Source organism: Neolamprologus brichardi, chromosome 5 (assembly GCF_056152115.1).
Source record: "Neolamprologus brichardi isolate AB-2024 chromosome 5, ASM5615211v1, whole genome shotgun sequence".
Classification (NCBI taxonomy): Eukaryota; Metazoa; Chordata; class Actinopteri; order Cichliformes; family Cichlidae; genus Neolamprologus; species Neolamprologus brichardi.
In genome coordinates this window covers 28,357,159-28,372,336 of record NC_142108.1, presented here as the reverse complement: position 1 = coordinate 28,372,336, position 15,178 = coordinate 28,357,159, and the positions used below count along the sequence as shown (strand labels likewise).

At 36.5% G+C, this 15,178-nt stretch overlaps 1 protein-coding gene across 2 annotated transcripts; it reads right to left on the bottom strand.

The window, feature by feature from the left end:
- Positions 1-5,265: 5,265 nt before the first annotated feature.
- LOC148102812 (N-acetyltransferase 8-like) lies at positions 5,266-11,051 on the bottom strand. Of its 2 annotated transcripts, none has more exons than XM_087840981.1 (2): positions 10,708-11,051; positions 5,266-9,048 (listed from the first exon to the last, which is right to left on the bottom strand). In XM_087840981.1, exon 2 carries the CDS (start codon positions 9,035-9,037, stop codon positions 8,366-8,368), a length of 672 nt encoding a protein of 223 aa, XP_087697107.1. In that variant the 5' UTR covers positions 9,038-9,048; positions 10,708-11,051; the 3' UTR covers positions 5,266-8,365. The 2 variants fall into 2 exon arrangements, with proteins under 2 accessions (XP_087697107.1, XP_087697108.1); XM_087840982.1 differs by having other exon boundaries at positions 10,719-11,051.
- Positions 11,052-15,178: the final 4,127 nt, after the last annotated feature.

Sequence of the window (15,178 nt, the reverse complement as noted above, 5' to 3'; positions counted from 1 at the left end):
CATAAATTTTCCATTTATAACATTAGGTAGATTCTGTGTGACTGAATTAAAGATAGTTCAAAGGAAGATTGATTGATTGATTGATTGATTGATGAATGAAAGTCACTGAAAACAACTTATGTGGCATTTACATTTACTCATGTATTGCAATTTGAGATGATTTCAATTTATTTTGCATCAAATCCATTGATGATCCATTAACTCCATTACATTCATCTGACACATGAGCTTATTAACTACTTTGTGATTCTACAAATTTGTACAAAAACAATTTGTAACCAATGATACTACAGTTTAAAGACTAACCTACCAATGTTATGTATGCAACAAGTGATATACACATTTTAATTAGTCTCTACACAGATTCCATTATAATAAGATACACAATTCTAATGTAGACATCTCAGCAAAAGAATGTAAACTTTTAGTACTCTAATTATATTTCAGTGATATGCATTATAATACATTTAGTTAAAAATAAAAATTCAGTTGAGGACATCTTTGTAATTATGCCTATATTCATATTTTCATGGCATAGAGGTGCACGTCATTTTAGGCTGTGACATGACTAATTTTGATAGATATGTTATACATAAGAAACAAGGTATGGAGAAATAATCTATCAGAAAGCATCTATCAGTGAAAAGATGTTACTGGTTGCATTGTGGGGAATGCAGGATCTGGCATTCACATAAAAGGTCATTATATTAGGTACACCTTACTAGTAGCAGGTTGCATCACTTTTACCTTCAGAACTGCCTTAATTGTTCATTACACAGATTCAAAAAGGTGCTGGAGAGATTCCTCTGAGAATTTGATATTTACATGACATTACTTGACAATATCACACATCTGCTGCAGATTTATGACGTGAATTTTCTTTTCCACCACATCCCAGCGATGCTCTATTATATTGAGATCTGGTGATTATGGGGACATTTCAGCACAGTGAGGTCATTGTCATGTTCAAGAAACCAATCTGAGCTTTTTGACGTGGTGCATTACCCTTCTTGAAGCAGCCATCCAAAGATGGTTTTGCTCTGGTCATACACAGGTAGGTTATGACTTTCTGCTCAAAGTAGCACGGCCATTTTCCTTGACATCTGGCGTCAGCTAAACAATTTCACCCAAGTTTCTGAAACAGACCTGCTCTAACCATGCCGTGTTCAAAGTCACTTCAAACACCTTTTTCCCCCATTCTGAAGCTCAGTTTGAACTTCACCATGACAACATGCCTAATTGCATTGAGTTATCGCCATGTTGTTGCCTGATTATTGGCTGACTGTATTTGCCTTAACCAGAGTTGGGTATGTTACTCAAGAAAAGTAATGTATTACACATTACTCATTAGTTTTCTTAAAAGTAATGCAGTACGTTATTAATTACTCACCAGAATAAGTAATTGTTTACACTATTTGTTACATTACTTTCTTGTTACTCTGTAAAATGTCCTGAATTGCACTGTAACATAATTACCAGCTAATAATATAAATCTTGGACTACAGTCTCACATACCAAGACCAAATCCTTATTCTAATGAGGATATAAATACGATTCTTCTTTTAGTGTTTACATATGAACAGAAAGCCAACAACAAAAAGCAAAAGACAAAAACTAGCTCAAACATACTTCAAAGCGATCACCAGGGCTGGACTGGAAATCTGACATACCGGGCATTTTTCAGGCCAGTGAACTTTTGGGCTGATGGACTGGCAGTACAAGCACTGACAGAAGCCTATTCGTTCATTTTCATTACTGACGCTGGATTGTCCAATCAAATATCTTAATGTGAACAGCCCATCCCCATCTGTCGCTGTGGGCTCAGGCTTGTAGAAAAGGTTTAGTGTGGAGGAAGGGGCGTGAAGGTGGAGCTGGAAAGCTGAGAAAAAACAATAAAAAGATACTAAAAATAAATGCTGGAAATTAACAAAATTCCTGAATTGTACAAAAACCACATTTTCTGTATCAAATTAACCAACATGTTAACTGTTGAGGCTGCTGCACCGTGCTGCACTGCGAACAGCAGTATCATCAACAACTAGGCCTCACGGTAGCAGGAGGCTGGTGCTGGTAGCAAGAGCTGTGGAGAAAAGCAGCAGGAGGGACCACAGTCCCAACAGCAGTGTGAGGAAGAGAGGAAGACAGTGAAATTAACATGGTAAGAAAATAGATGGAAGGACACAGCTAGAGAGAAATTCAAGGATTCATTAAAGTGAATGGCTACGAGCCACTGCTAATAACTAAAGTGTAGCTCTCAATTATTGTCACATGCTGCAGTTCAACTAATAACTAACCCAACAACATCTCAGATATACATAATATAACTTTTTTGAGCCATCATGGTGCACTGCCTGGGCAAAAAATGCACTGGCGATCACCACAGTGATTCTACTTTAGTGACACGAACAGTGAATGCAAAGAGCTAAAGTTCTGTTTGTGGTTGTTACTGTACTGGATGCAGTTTGCGCTTTACCATCGCTCTCTTGTCTCCATATCCCCACTCCTCAAAAGCTGTATCTCTGATTACAATGGGCCCAGGAAGAAAAATAATAATAATATTGCTTTTTGTTTCCATCTGCCTGGTACAGATAACTGAAGAACCTTTGAAACACAAGTAACAGCATAATTGTAACTTTAATGCAATTACTGAATTTAGAACAGTAATGCATTACATTGCTTTAAACTGGGCTTAACAAGCATTTAAACACATGTACCTAATAAACTGGGTGTATAAAAGGTGTAAAAGAATTTGGTTTATATTAAAGACCAATTATTTGGAAAGTGCAAGTATTAAATTGTCAAACACAAGATGAACACAATAACTTCCAGAAGAGAACAGACTACAGTCTCCAAAGTAACAATCTACTTCAGTCATCACCTTTGAGTATCTCAAACAAACAGGTTAAGCTGTGGAATTATTAAAAAAAAATCACACACACCCCACATGGAAAAGAAATAGTAAAAACCTATAAAATACTTGCATAAGATGTGGCCTACTTCATATAAGGCTTATATGATTTACTCATGAAAGTGGCCACTTTCTCATTACTTTCATATATTGTTTTAGTAAGTATCCAAAACATACAAGTTTCATTTATGTCCTTTTTCAAGGGATCTTATATCTGTTTTCACTCTTGTATACTTTTCATACAAGTTTCACACAAGACAGATTCAAACTTTATAAGATTTATATATATCTTTTCCTCATGGGACACATACATATATATACATATATAAACAAAAACACACGCGCGCACACACACACACACACACATATATATATAATTTTGTATTTATTTTTATTTTTTATTTTTATTTTATCTCCACAATATATCAGACTGCCTAAACGTGATATTGATTCGTTCTCATCTTATGTTGAAATGACTTTCCGTAACCAACAATGTCACAACAGAGAGAAACAAGTATTTTTTCAGACAAAGTGGCACCAGAGTAAATCAAAGCAATTCTTTAGATATTTTGTGCTGTCAACAGGTTTACGTGACTTTTCGTACATTTATCTTCTGACAGAGACCAAATAATGGACAAACAAGTCCTTTGAAGAGCGGTAAAATACTGACCCAAGGTGGTTGCTGTCAAATATGATGAAACAGGAGTCACATGCATGCTACTGTACACATGCAACATACCTCACATACTTAGAAATTTCCACTCCCTTTGTTGTTTCCAGTATTTATTGATGTGGGATATATGCACAAGCAACCTACAGATCATCATGTGTTTAGCTTCGACCTCTCACCAGCTCTTACTTCTCATTTTACATGCAAAATTAGTCTGTTTGAATTGCAATAATTACATTTAATATATCTAATAAATACACATTGAGTGTAATTGTTCTGTTACTTTTTAATGTCATTTTAATTCTTAAGTTTAGTAAGTTAGTTTATAGACAAAAAATAAAGCAACATTAATTACCTAACCACTCTTAGAGTCACACCCATCTGGAAGGATCAAAGATAAGTACACAAGTGAGTAAAACTACAGACTGAGATGCTCTTTTTAAACCCTGATTCGGCGCTCGTTTTGTTGTTTACACTTTAATCCATAGCCAAGAAACAAGAGGCCATTTTGCTTCTTGCCTTACAAATTTCCATTTAAAGCACCTTGCTGCTAACATAGTTACCTGCATATACCAATTTGTCTACAGGTAAGGTTGTGACTTACAGTTTAGCATAAGTTTTGCACATAAAAATACTTTTCAATTGATATAGTAATTGGTAGTAATAGTTTCCAATTTCTAAATGCTACAGGAGATACAACCAGTTTGTTTTTTCATTTGACTCTGGCAAGGATGACAGGCCATCTCCAGGACCTCTGTGTTTTAACACTGTGGTAGAGTGTGGATTGTGGCACAGCTGCAAGGGATGGATCGAGCAGTGGGTTCGGGGGACGGTACCTGCACAGCTGAGGTCCATCACACAAACCACGCCTTCCCTATTTCAGTAGCTGCTAGGGCCCAGAAGAGATGTCTGAGGTTCGGAGAGGACAGCACTGAGCGGGAGCGCGCTGGAAAGCGTACAGCCTAAAACAAACTGCCATGTCTTATGGTCCTTGTGTCACAAACACATTTAACAGGTCTCACTCAGGTTCATCCCCTCAGTTGGCAGTAAATTAAAGTTAATCCAGGCACACCTGGTTCTGTTTTTATCTTCATACCTTTGTCTAATCAGATGTGAAAAAAAATTATTGACAGCAGAGAGCATGTGCACGTGGCAGCTGATTTGTGGCAGATGTAAATGGTAAATGGACTGATTCTTATATAGCGCTTTTCTACTCTCCCGGAGTACTCAAAGCGCTCTATACAACATGCCACATTCACCCACTCACACCCATTCTCACAAGCACTTTATCTGTACTTAGTGCTTTTTCTAGCTACATTCACACACATTCATACTCCGATGGACGCATCGGAGAGCAACTTGGGGTTAGTATCTTGCCCAAGGATAGTTGGCATGCAGACTGGAGGAGCCTGGGATCGAACCTTCAACCTTCCGATCAGTAGGTGACCTGCTCTACCTCCTGAGCTACAGCCACCCCCGATGTGAGATGTGATGTGAAGACAGTAAAGTTACCATAAGGCAACAAAGAAAGTATGATTGAAATTAACCTGAATTTTCTTTAAATGAAATAATATTTTATTCTGTATAAGATGGTCTGTTACATAACAATCATCTTTTGTGTGACACATATATCAAAGGCTGTTTTTATCCTTTCCTTTTATATCTGGAGCCTGTTTTCTGTCACTGATGTAGATCATGCAGAAAAGTGGCATATTAACCCCTCATCATTCAGGTGTTTAGTAACCTGAGACATATGGCGTGCCCTCAGAAATGAAACACAAAATGACTAGAAGAATACTATACACACAAATATTGGTCTTTCCAGCACAGTTCCTACAATTTTCTGCCAATACTGATCAGTGTTGATTTAAATAATTTGTTCAGTTCTTAGAAAAACTATCAACCTGAAATCCACGTAAAACTGAATTTTACTGTACCGTGCCCAGGATACTCTATTTAGGATTCAAATATTTGGCACCCCCTAATGGTAAACTAGAAAAATAGGCAGACAACTCAAAAGTGTGTTTACACGAACAACAAAGTATCTCCTGAGCATAGAAAAATGCATATTTTGCTTCACTTAGAGGAGAATTAGTTTTCAGTACAGCATGGGAAAACACAAAAAACAGTGGCAGGAGTCCTTGTGGTCTTTTGCTAACTGCAGGAGATACAATGTTTTTCCTTTCTGGTCTGAAAATGACAAATCAAACCACATAGAATTTTTAAAATGTTGGAAGTTGTAATGAACACCAACTACAGCAGTCAGCGAGTTTCAAACTACTACCATTACCCATGAAAAGTTGTGCACTAGGTCATCTGTTATTGTTTCATATTCTGCGTCACAGTCTATCACAACATGTTCTAGACGTAAAACCTGAGTTCACAAAGCATATTAGCAAATGTACTGTATTTACTTCCCAGCACTGTTGTTGGTGCACACATATTTTAAACTCCTAATACTTTCTGGTATAAAAGGAAGTAAATACAGTACAATATCAGTAAATACTGATTTTCATCAAAAGAGCTTCAGTGTTACTTAGATCAATAGCGTCCTCTGCTGTTCACATTCACATCTACAGTACAGGCTGGGGCACAACATACTGAGTTTAGATTTGTGATTTAATTTTCAACATTATCAGTCTTAATAATCATGTCTTCATTTCATAAGCAAATATCTCAGTTATTCTGATTACATCAAGGAAAAAAGGTGTAAAACAATGGAATAGTTTAATAAGAATTTTAAGTCCACTCTGATGCATATAAATTCTCTACGTTTACCTTTTAAAAGTTAATGTTTTTATTTTTTTTATTTTTTTTTTCACACATGGTACAGCCGTAATTCATTTCCCATACACCACCTTCCTTTCAATTAAAATAAAACTGTTTCCATGCATGAAAAGGAGCAGGAAGAAGAATAAATTCTTATTGACACCTGCCCGCTATCTGTGATAATACAAGTTGGCACTTACAACCAAAATTACACTCTGACAATATTCTGTACATAACAAAACAAAGCAAACAGAACAATATACTCAACAATGAGCGATACCACTAAATCTCAAACTAAAAGGATCATTTTTCTACAATTAAATTCTATTATTTTCAACTTCTTCATATTGGTTTATCATTTTATTCTTATAGCAGATTTTAAATTGAGAAACATTTGTACAACACTTAAGATGATCACTGAGAGAATTCCAGTTTCTTATGCCTATGACTGTTGGACACATTTGCCTTTGTGTGAATCGAGCAAACCGGTGCTTAAAAAACTTCCTTCTGCCATCCCCATTTTCTGAACACAATACAAATAAACTTTGTAACTTAAGAGGTAGTGTTTTATTTTTTGCCCTAAACATAATAGTTAATGTCTGTAATTTCACTATGTCTTCTAGTTTTAATAATTTTGATTTTATAAACAAACTATTAGTGTGATCTCTATATTTAACATTATGCATAATGCGAATCGCTCTCTTCTGTAATAAATATAATGGTTTCATATTAGTCACATATGTATTCCCCCATACTTCAACACAATAACTCAGATAGGGTAGAAACAATGAAAAATATAATATTCTCAGTGTCTTGTAATCTAATATATATCTTACATTACCCAAGATATAAATACTTTTAGCCAACTTTTTTTTAACATGTTCAATGTGTGATTTCCATGTTAACTTGTCATCCACTATTACACGCAGAAAATGGAATTCTGTCACTCTTTCAATTATTACTCCCTCTATAGATAATACTATCTCTTCCTCCTTTACACGGTTTCCGAATATCATAAACTTTGTTTTTTCCAAATTCAGCGATAACTCATTTACATCAAACCATTTTTTAATTTTTTTCATTTCAATAACCATAATTTTAGCCAATTCTTTCAAGTTTTCTCCGGAACAATAAAAATTTGTATCATCTGCAAACAAAACAAAATTTAACATTTTTGACACATCACAAATGTCATTTATATATAAATTAAAAAGTTTTGGTCCTAAAACAGAACCTTGAGGGACCCCACATTCTATTTTTATTCTATCACATGCATTGCCTAAACACTGCACATACTGAAACCTATTATCTAGATAGCTGCTTAACCAGTTCAATACTATTCCTGTCACACCATAAGTACTTAACTTAGAAATCAAGATGGAGTCAAGAATTTTCAATATTATTACGACATGTATCTTTGTATCATGTGCTTACAATATGTTGTGTGTACTGTATCTCAGTTATGACATTTTAAAACGTTTCTCCAATTAGCAATTAGTAGAAAAACATTTAGACATTATACATCAGACCTTCCTTCTCACATAACAAGGATGACAAATGAACACAGAGATTGTGAAACTTTTTTTTCCTGTCTTTTTAAAATGAATACAGCTGAAAGTGGTCAGTACAACTGATTACATCAAATTATTCTAATTGTCACTGAAAAGTACACAATGTAAGGATTAACTGTTAAATCTTGGTTCACAGGACTGGAGCTGCTAATTGGGCTTATGTTGTTAACAGACAATTTTGGGGGGCTTAAGGTGTAGTCAGAGAATATGTAAAGTACTCTATAAAGAGGAAACCAGGTTTTAGTAACAACATCTTGCTCCTTACTTTCAGATCTGTTCACAGTGCTTTGTCCTAAAGTATATAACAGATTTGGCATTTTTTCCCCTAAGTTACACCTGAACAACATTTTGATTACAGTCAAGTTTAACCATTGCCAAATATTAAACCACTGTTAAAGAGGAGCAAAGCGTGAAAACAACACATTGCTAATGAGTGTTATTTTTGATTTACAAGTATTTTTCCATCCTTATAATCGTGACCCTGGCCAGTGAAATGATCCAATGAGCTGCCAGTCCTTTGACATTAGAGTGGACACGGTTAAACCCCACTTTGCTGTATAGAACCACGGCTGCCATTTGGGTGGAGGTAGTCTCCAACACCACCTTGGAGAAGCCCCGTTCTTTACAGAAGTCAACCGCAGTCTGAGTCAATCTTAAGCCGAGGCCCATCCGTCTATACTGTGGGAAAATGATCATTCTGAACATTTCCCCATACTTTTCTGTCCCACTGTGTTTAGCTACCACAGCCACCATACCAACAACCTGGGCTCTCACTCCAACCTCGGCCTCAGCCACCCAGAAACAGTCATCAGGTCTGCTGAGGAAATTCCTAGGGATGTCCTGCATGTCGGTGCGAAGTCTCACCCTGACGAAGCTGGCATATACTTCATGACAGCAGTAGTAGATGAGACCTACCCAAGCTGCTGGGAACAGCACAGCCCCAAACACAGAGCCCAGGAGATAACCAGCAACACACAGAGTCGGGGTGATGGTGAGGTAAAGAGGGCTGGTCATGGCGTTATAGAAACATGGACGAATATGCTCCAAGATGCCAGTACTGAAGAGGGTGAGCACTGTGTCCTTGTCTGCAGGACGGTACCGACGGATCACCAGCTGCATGACGAAAGTAACTACAAGGAAAATCATAAAACAGAGAGAAATGCTGTTGTTATTTACACTAAATTACTAAGCATGACCCTTAAGGATTTTTTTTTTTTACTTAGTTTCCTTTTTCATGATTTAATTTGATTTTATTAATTTTTCTATAATGTGTAGTACTTTTTATGGTCGTGTTTAAAAGGCAGGGGAAAATGGCCAGACAGCTTTCAGCAGATAGGATAAAAACAATAATTCAAATAACCACTTGTTACAACGAAGTTATATAGACGAGCATTTTTAAACATACTCGGCTATGAACAGAAAGCTGAGACTAAAGCGTCAGCAAAATTGGACAACACAATACTAGAAAAATGTTGCCTGGTCTAATGAATGTGTTTTCTTGCCACACTTTGTGCCCTTAGCACTGGCTGAGCATCTTTTAAATGTCACAGCCTACCTGAGTATCATTGCTGACTCTTCACTAGCTGGGCCCACGTCCTCATTTTAGGTTTGGCAGCGTTTTAGTAGGTAAAGGTGAATGCTTGGACATTAATTGAGGTGTGGTTTGGAGAAGGCCTCAAAGAGGACTGGTGATGGCTCCCGGGCCTGGCAGATCCCCGTGTACTAAATAGGAGTGAATAAGTTAAAGAATTGAGAACAAGGAGGGAGGGAGGGAGGGTGGGGCACGTGAACGAGAATGAACAGTTTGCAGAACTGGGGGGAACCTATATAGATGACAACCGGAAGGAGCGTGTTTGGAGGCGTGGTCCCGCTCCTGAAATTCCGATACATAATCTCCAATACTTGCGTAGTATTTATCACCACAGTGTACCAGTGCATCCTTTGATGGCAGCTTTCATCAGGATAAAGCACAATGTCATAAAACTCAAATAATCTCAAAGTGGTTAACAGTGAGTTCACTGTACTGAAATTGTCTCCACACTCACCAGGTCTCAATCCAACAGAGCACCTTTGGCATGTGGAAAGTTACATCCTAGATGTGCAGCTAATAAATATGCATCAGAACTCTGTGATGCTATCATGTCAACGTGGATCAAAATCTCTTGAGAATATTTCCCACACCTCCTTGAATCTATGCCATGATGAATTAAGGCAGTTCTGAATGCAAATGCCAAACTGACCAAGTATTAACAAGATGTACCGAATAAAGTGGCCAGTGAATGTAATCTGCAGATTGGTTGATGAGCAGTAGTTTCAGTTTTCAACTAAAAAGCTGAAAGTCAGGTGTACCTGCTCAAAAATGTTCCTTTTTCCTTTTAACAAGACAACAAGGTAACAATCTGATACATCTCCATCTTTGCCTTGATTTAAAATACTTCTCCACCACAAAACGTACTCGTTGTTTTACATTCTTTGCACTTTTAAATGCACGCGGCACGCAATAAGGACGAGCTTACGTGATGGTTTAATGGTATGTCATTACGTGGATATAATGGTATCAAATGTGTCTAAATGCCAGAAAACCCGTTACACGGTGTCTGTACACACGATCACACTCACGTTACACCAAACTCAACTCATTCAGCAACAGCACAGGCCTGTTCGTGCACCATCAACAGCTCTCTAACAGACCTTATCCAACTTAATAAAAAACAACAACAGAAGAAACGATTATATGAGTTGCTGTGTAACAAATTTGTCTGCTAGTCATATTACAATCGCACAATTACCTCTGCCTTACGTTAGTGAACTTGCACAAGTTGATACTTCACGGAGAAGAGTTCACACGAAACAATGAAGAAGCGCAGCAACACCGTGAATCAGCTCAACTTCTAGACTGGTTAATAAAACACAAAAGCAGCACAAAGGCTTGACTCTCAAAGCCCATGTAATACTTCGATGGGATGATTCGGTTCAAAGTACAGCTGTAAAAGTGTTAAACATCGTATACTGTTGCACAAAAATGTTACAAAGTCAACCATGCAGAACGTTTTCCTGCAGAAATCACAACTTTCCAAAAACCTGCGAGGCCAAAAAACGAAGGCAACGCGGAAGTGTCAAAAATCGCAAAAGCGGAATTTATGGTTCAGCGGGAGTAGCGCGTTTGCAGTCTTTTTGGGGGCTGGCCAATCTATATGCAGAGAGCATGTGAACGCTGGCTACTGTGTGAACAACTCGCAATCAATATTTCTGTGAGTTACCATCAACAAACTGAAATACAGCTCATGGCTGTCATCAACAGGTTTACGTGACTTTTCGTACATTTATCTTCTGACAGAGACCAAATAATGGACAAACAAGTCCTTTGAAGAGCGGTAAAATACTGACCCAAGATGGCTGCTGTCAAATATGATGAAACAGGAGTCACATGCATGCTACTGTACACATGCAACATACCTCACATACTTAGAAATTTCCACTCCCTTTGTTGTTTCCAGTATTTATTGATGTGGGATATATGCACAAGCAACCTACAGATCATCATGTGTTTAGCTTCGACCTCTCACCAGCTCTTACTTCTCATTTTACATGCAAAATTAGTCTCTGTTTGAATTGCAATAATTACATTTAATATATCTAATAAATACACGTTGAGTGTAATTGTTCTGTTACTTTTTAATGTCATTTTAATTCTTAAGTTTAGTAAGTTAGTTTATAGACAAAAAATAAAGCAACATTAATTACCTAACCACTCTTAGAGTCACACCCATCTGGAAGGATCAAAGATAAGTACACAAATGAGTAAAACTACAGACTGAGATGCTCTTTTTAAACCCTGATTCCGCACTCGTTTTGTTGTTTACAGTTTAATCCATAGCCAAGAAACAAGAGGCCATTTTGCTTCTTGCCTTACAAATTTCCATTTAAAGCACCTTGCTGCTAACATAGTTAACTGCATATACCAATTTGTCTACAGGTAAGGTTGTGACTTACAGTTTAGCATAAGTTTTGCACATAAAAATACTTTTCAATTGATATAGTAATTGGTAGTAATAGTTTCCAATTTCTAAATGCTACAGGAGATACAACCAGTTTGTTTTTTCATTTGACTCTGGCAAGGATGACATGCCATCTCCAGGACCTCTGTGTTTTAACACTGTGGTAGAGTGTGGATTGTGGCACAGCTGCAAGGGATGGATCGAGCAGTGGGTTCGGGGGACGGTACCTGCACAGCTGAGGTCCATCACACAAACCACGCCTTCCCTATTTCAGTAGCTGCTAGGGCCCAGAAGAGATGTCTGAGGTTTGGAGAGGACAGCACTGAGCGGGAGCGCGCTGGAAAGCGTACAGCCTAAAACAAACTGCCATGTCTTATGGTCCTTGTGTCACAAACACATTTAACAGGTCTCACTCAGGTTCATCCCCTCAGTTGGCAGCAGAGCAGTAAAGTAAAGTTAATCCAGGCACACCTGGTTCTGTTTTTATCTTCATACCTGTGTGTAATCAGATGTGAAAAAAATATTGAAAGCAGTGAGCATGTGCACGTGGCAGCTGATTTGTGGCAGAAGTGAAGACAGTAAAGTTACCATAAGGCAACAAAGAAAGTATGATTGAAATTAACCTGAATTTTCTTTAAATGAAATAATATTTTATTCTGTATAAGATGGTCTGTTACATAACAATCATCTTTTGTGTGACACATATATCAAAGGCTGTTTTTATCCTTTCCTTTTATATCTGGAGCCTGTTTTCTGTCACTGATGTAGATCATGCAGAAAAGTGGCATATTAACCCCTCATCATTCAGGTGTTTAGTAACCTGAGACATATGGCGTGCCCTCAGAAATGAAACACAAAATGACTAGAAGAATACTATACACACAAATATTGGTCTTTCCAGCACAGTTCCTACAATTTTCTGCCAATACTGATCAGTGTTGATTTAAATAATTTGTTCAGTTCTTAGAAAAACTATCAACCTGAAATCCACGTAAAACTGAATTTTACTGTACCGTGCCCAGGATACTCTATTTAGGATTCAAATATTTGGCACCCCCTAATGGTAAACTAGAAAAATAGGCAGACAACTCAAAAGTGTGTTTACACGAACAACAAAGTATCTCCTGAGCATAGAAAAATGCATATTTTGCTTCACTTAGAGGAGAATTAGTTTTCAGTACAGCATGGGAAAACACAAAAAACAGTGGCAGGAGTCCTTGTGGTCTTTTGCTAACTGCAGGAGATACAATGTTTTTCCTTTCTGGTCTGAAAATGACAAATCAAACCACATAGAATTTTTAAAATGTTGGAAGTTGTAATGAACACCAACTACAGCAGTCAGCGAGTTTCAAACTACTACCATTACCCATGAAAAGTTGTGCACTAGGTCATCTGTTATTGTTTCATATTCTGCGTCACAGTCTATCACAACATATTCTAGACGTAAAACCTGAGTTCACAAAGCATATTAGAAAATGTACTGTATTTACTTCCCAGCACTGTTGTTGGTGCACACATATTTTAAACTCCTAATACTTTCTGGTATAAAAGGAAGTAAATACAGTACAATATCAGTAAATACTGATTCTCATCAAAAGAGCTTCAGTGTTACTTAGATCAATAGCGTCCTCTGCTGTTCACATTCACATCTACAGTACAGGCTAGGGCACAACATACTGAGTTTAGATTTGTGATTTAATTTTCAACATCAGTCTTAATAATCATGTCTTCATTTCATAAGCAAATATCTCAGTTATTCTGATTACATCAAGGAAAAAAGGTGTAAAACAATGGAATAGTTTAATAAGAATTTTAAGTCCACTCTGATGCATATAAATTCTCTACGTTTACCTTTTAAAAGTTAATGTTTTTATTTTTTTTATTTATTTTTTCACACATGGTACAGCCGTAATTCATTTCCCATACACCACCTTCCTTTCAATTAAAATAAAACTGTTTCCATGCATGAAAAGGAGCAGGAAGAAGAATAAATTCTTATTGACACCTGCCCGCTATCTGTGATAATACAAGTTGGCACTTACAACCAAAATTACACTCTGACAATATTCTGTACATAACAAAACAAAGCAAACAGAACAATATACTCAACAATGAGCGATACCACTAAATCTCAAACTAAAAGGATCATTTTTCTACAATTAAATTCTATTATTTTCAACTTCTTCATATTGGTTTATCATTTTATTCTTATAGCAGATTTTAAATTGAGAAACATTTGTACAACACTTAAGATGATCACTGAGAGAATTCCAGTTTCTTATGCCTATGACTGTTGGACACATTTGCCTTTGTGTGAATCGAGCAAACCGGTGCTTAAAAAACTTCCTTCTGCCATCCCCATTTTCTGAACACAATACAAATAAACTTTGTAACTTAAGAGGTAGTGTTTTATTTTTTGCCCTAAACATAATAGTTAATGTCTGTAATTTCACTATGTCTTCTAGTTTTAATAATTTTGATTTTATAAACAAACTATTAGTGTGATCTCTATATTTAACATTATGCATAATGCGAATCGCTCTCTTCTGTAATAAATATAATGGTTTCATATTAGTCACATATGTATTCCCCCATACTTCAACACAATAACTCAGATAGGGTAGAAACAATGAAAAATATAATATTCTCAGTGTCTTGTAATCTAATATATATCTTACATTACCCAAGATATAAATACTTTTAGCCAACTTTTTTTTAACATGTTCAATGTGTGATTTCCATGTTAACTTGTCATCCACTATTACACGCAGAAAATGGAATTCTGTCACTCTTTCAATTATTACTCCCTCTATAGATAATACTATCTCTTCCTCCTTTACACGGTTTCCGAATATCATAAACTTTGTTTTTTCCAAATTCAGCGATAACTCATTTACATCAAACCATTTTTTAATTTTTTTCATTTCAATAACCATAATTTTAGCCAATTCTTTCAAGTTTTCTCCGGAACAATAAAAATTTGTATCATCTGCAAACAAAACAAAATTTAACATTTTTGACACATCACAAATGTCATTTATATATAAATTAAAAAGTTTTGGTCCTAAAACAGAACCTTGAGGGACCCCACATTCTATTTTTATTCTATCACATGCATTGCCTAAACACTGCACATACTGAAACCTATTATCTAGATAGCTGCTTAACCAGTTCAATACTATTCCTGTCACACCATAAGTACTTAACTTAGAAATCAAGATGGAGTCAAGAATTTTCAATATTATTACAACGTGTATCTTTG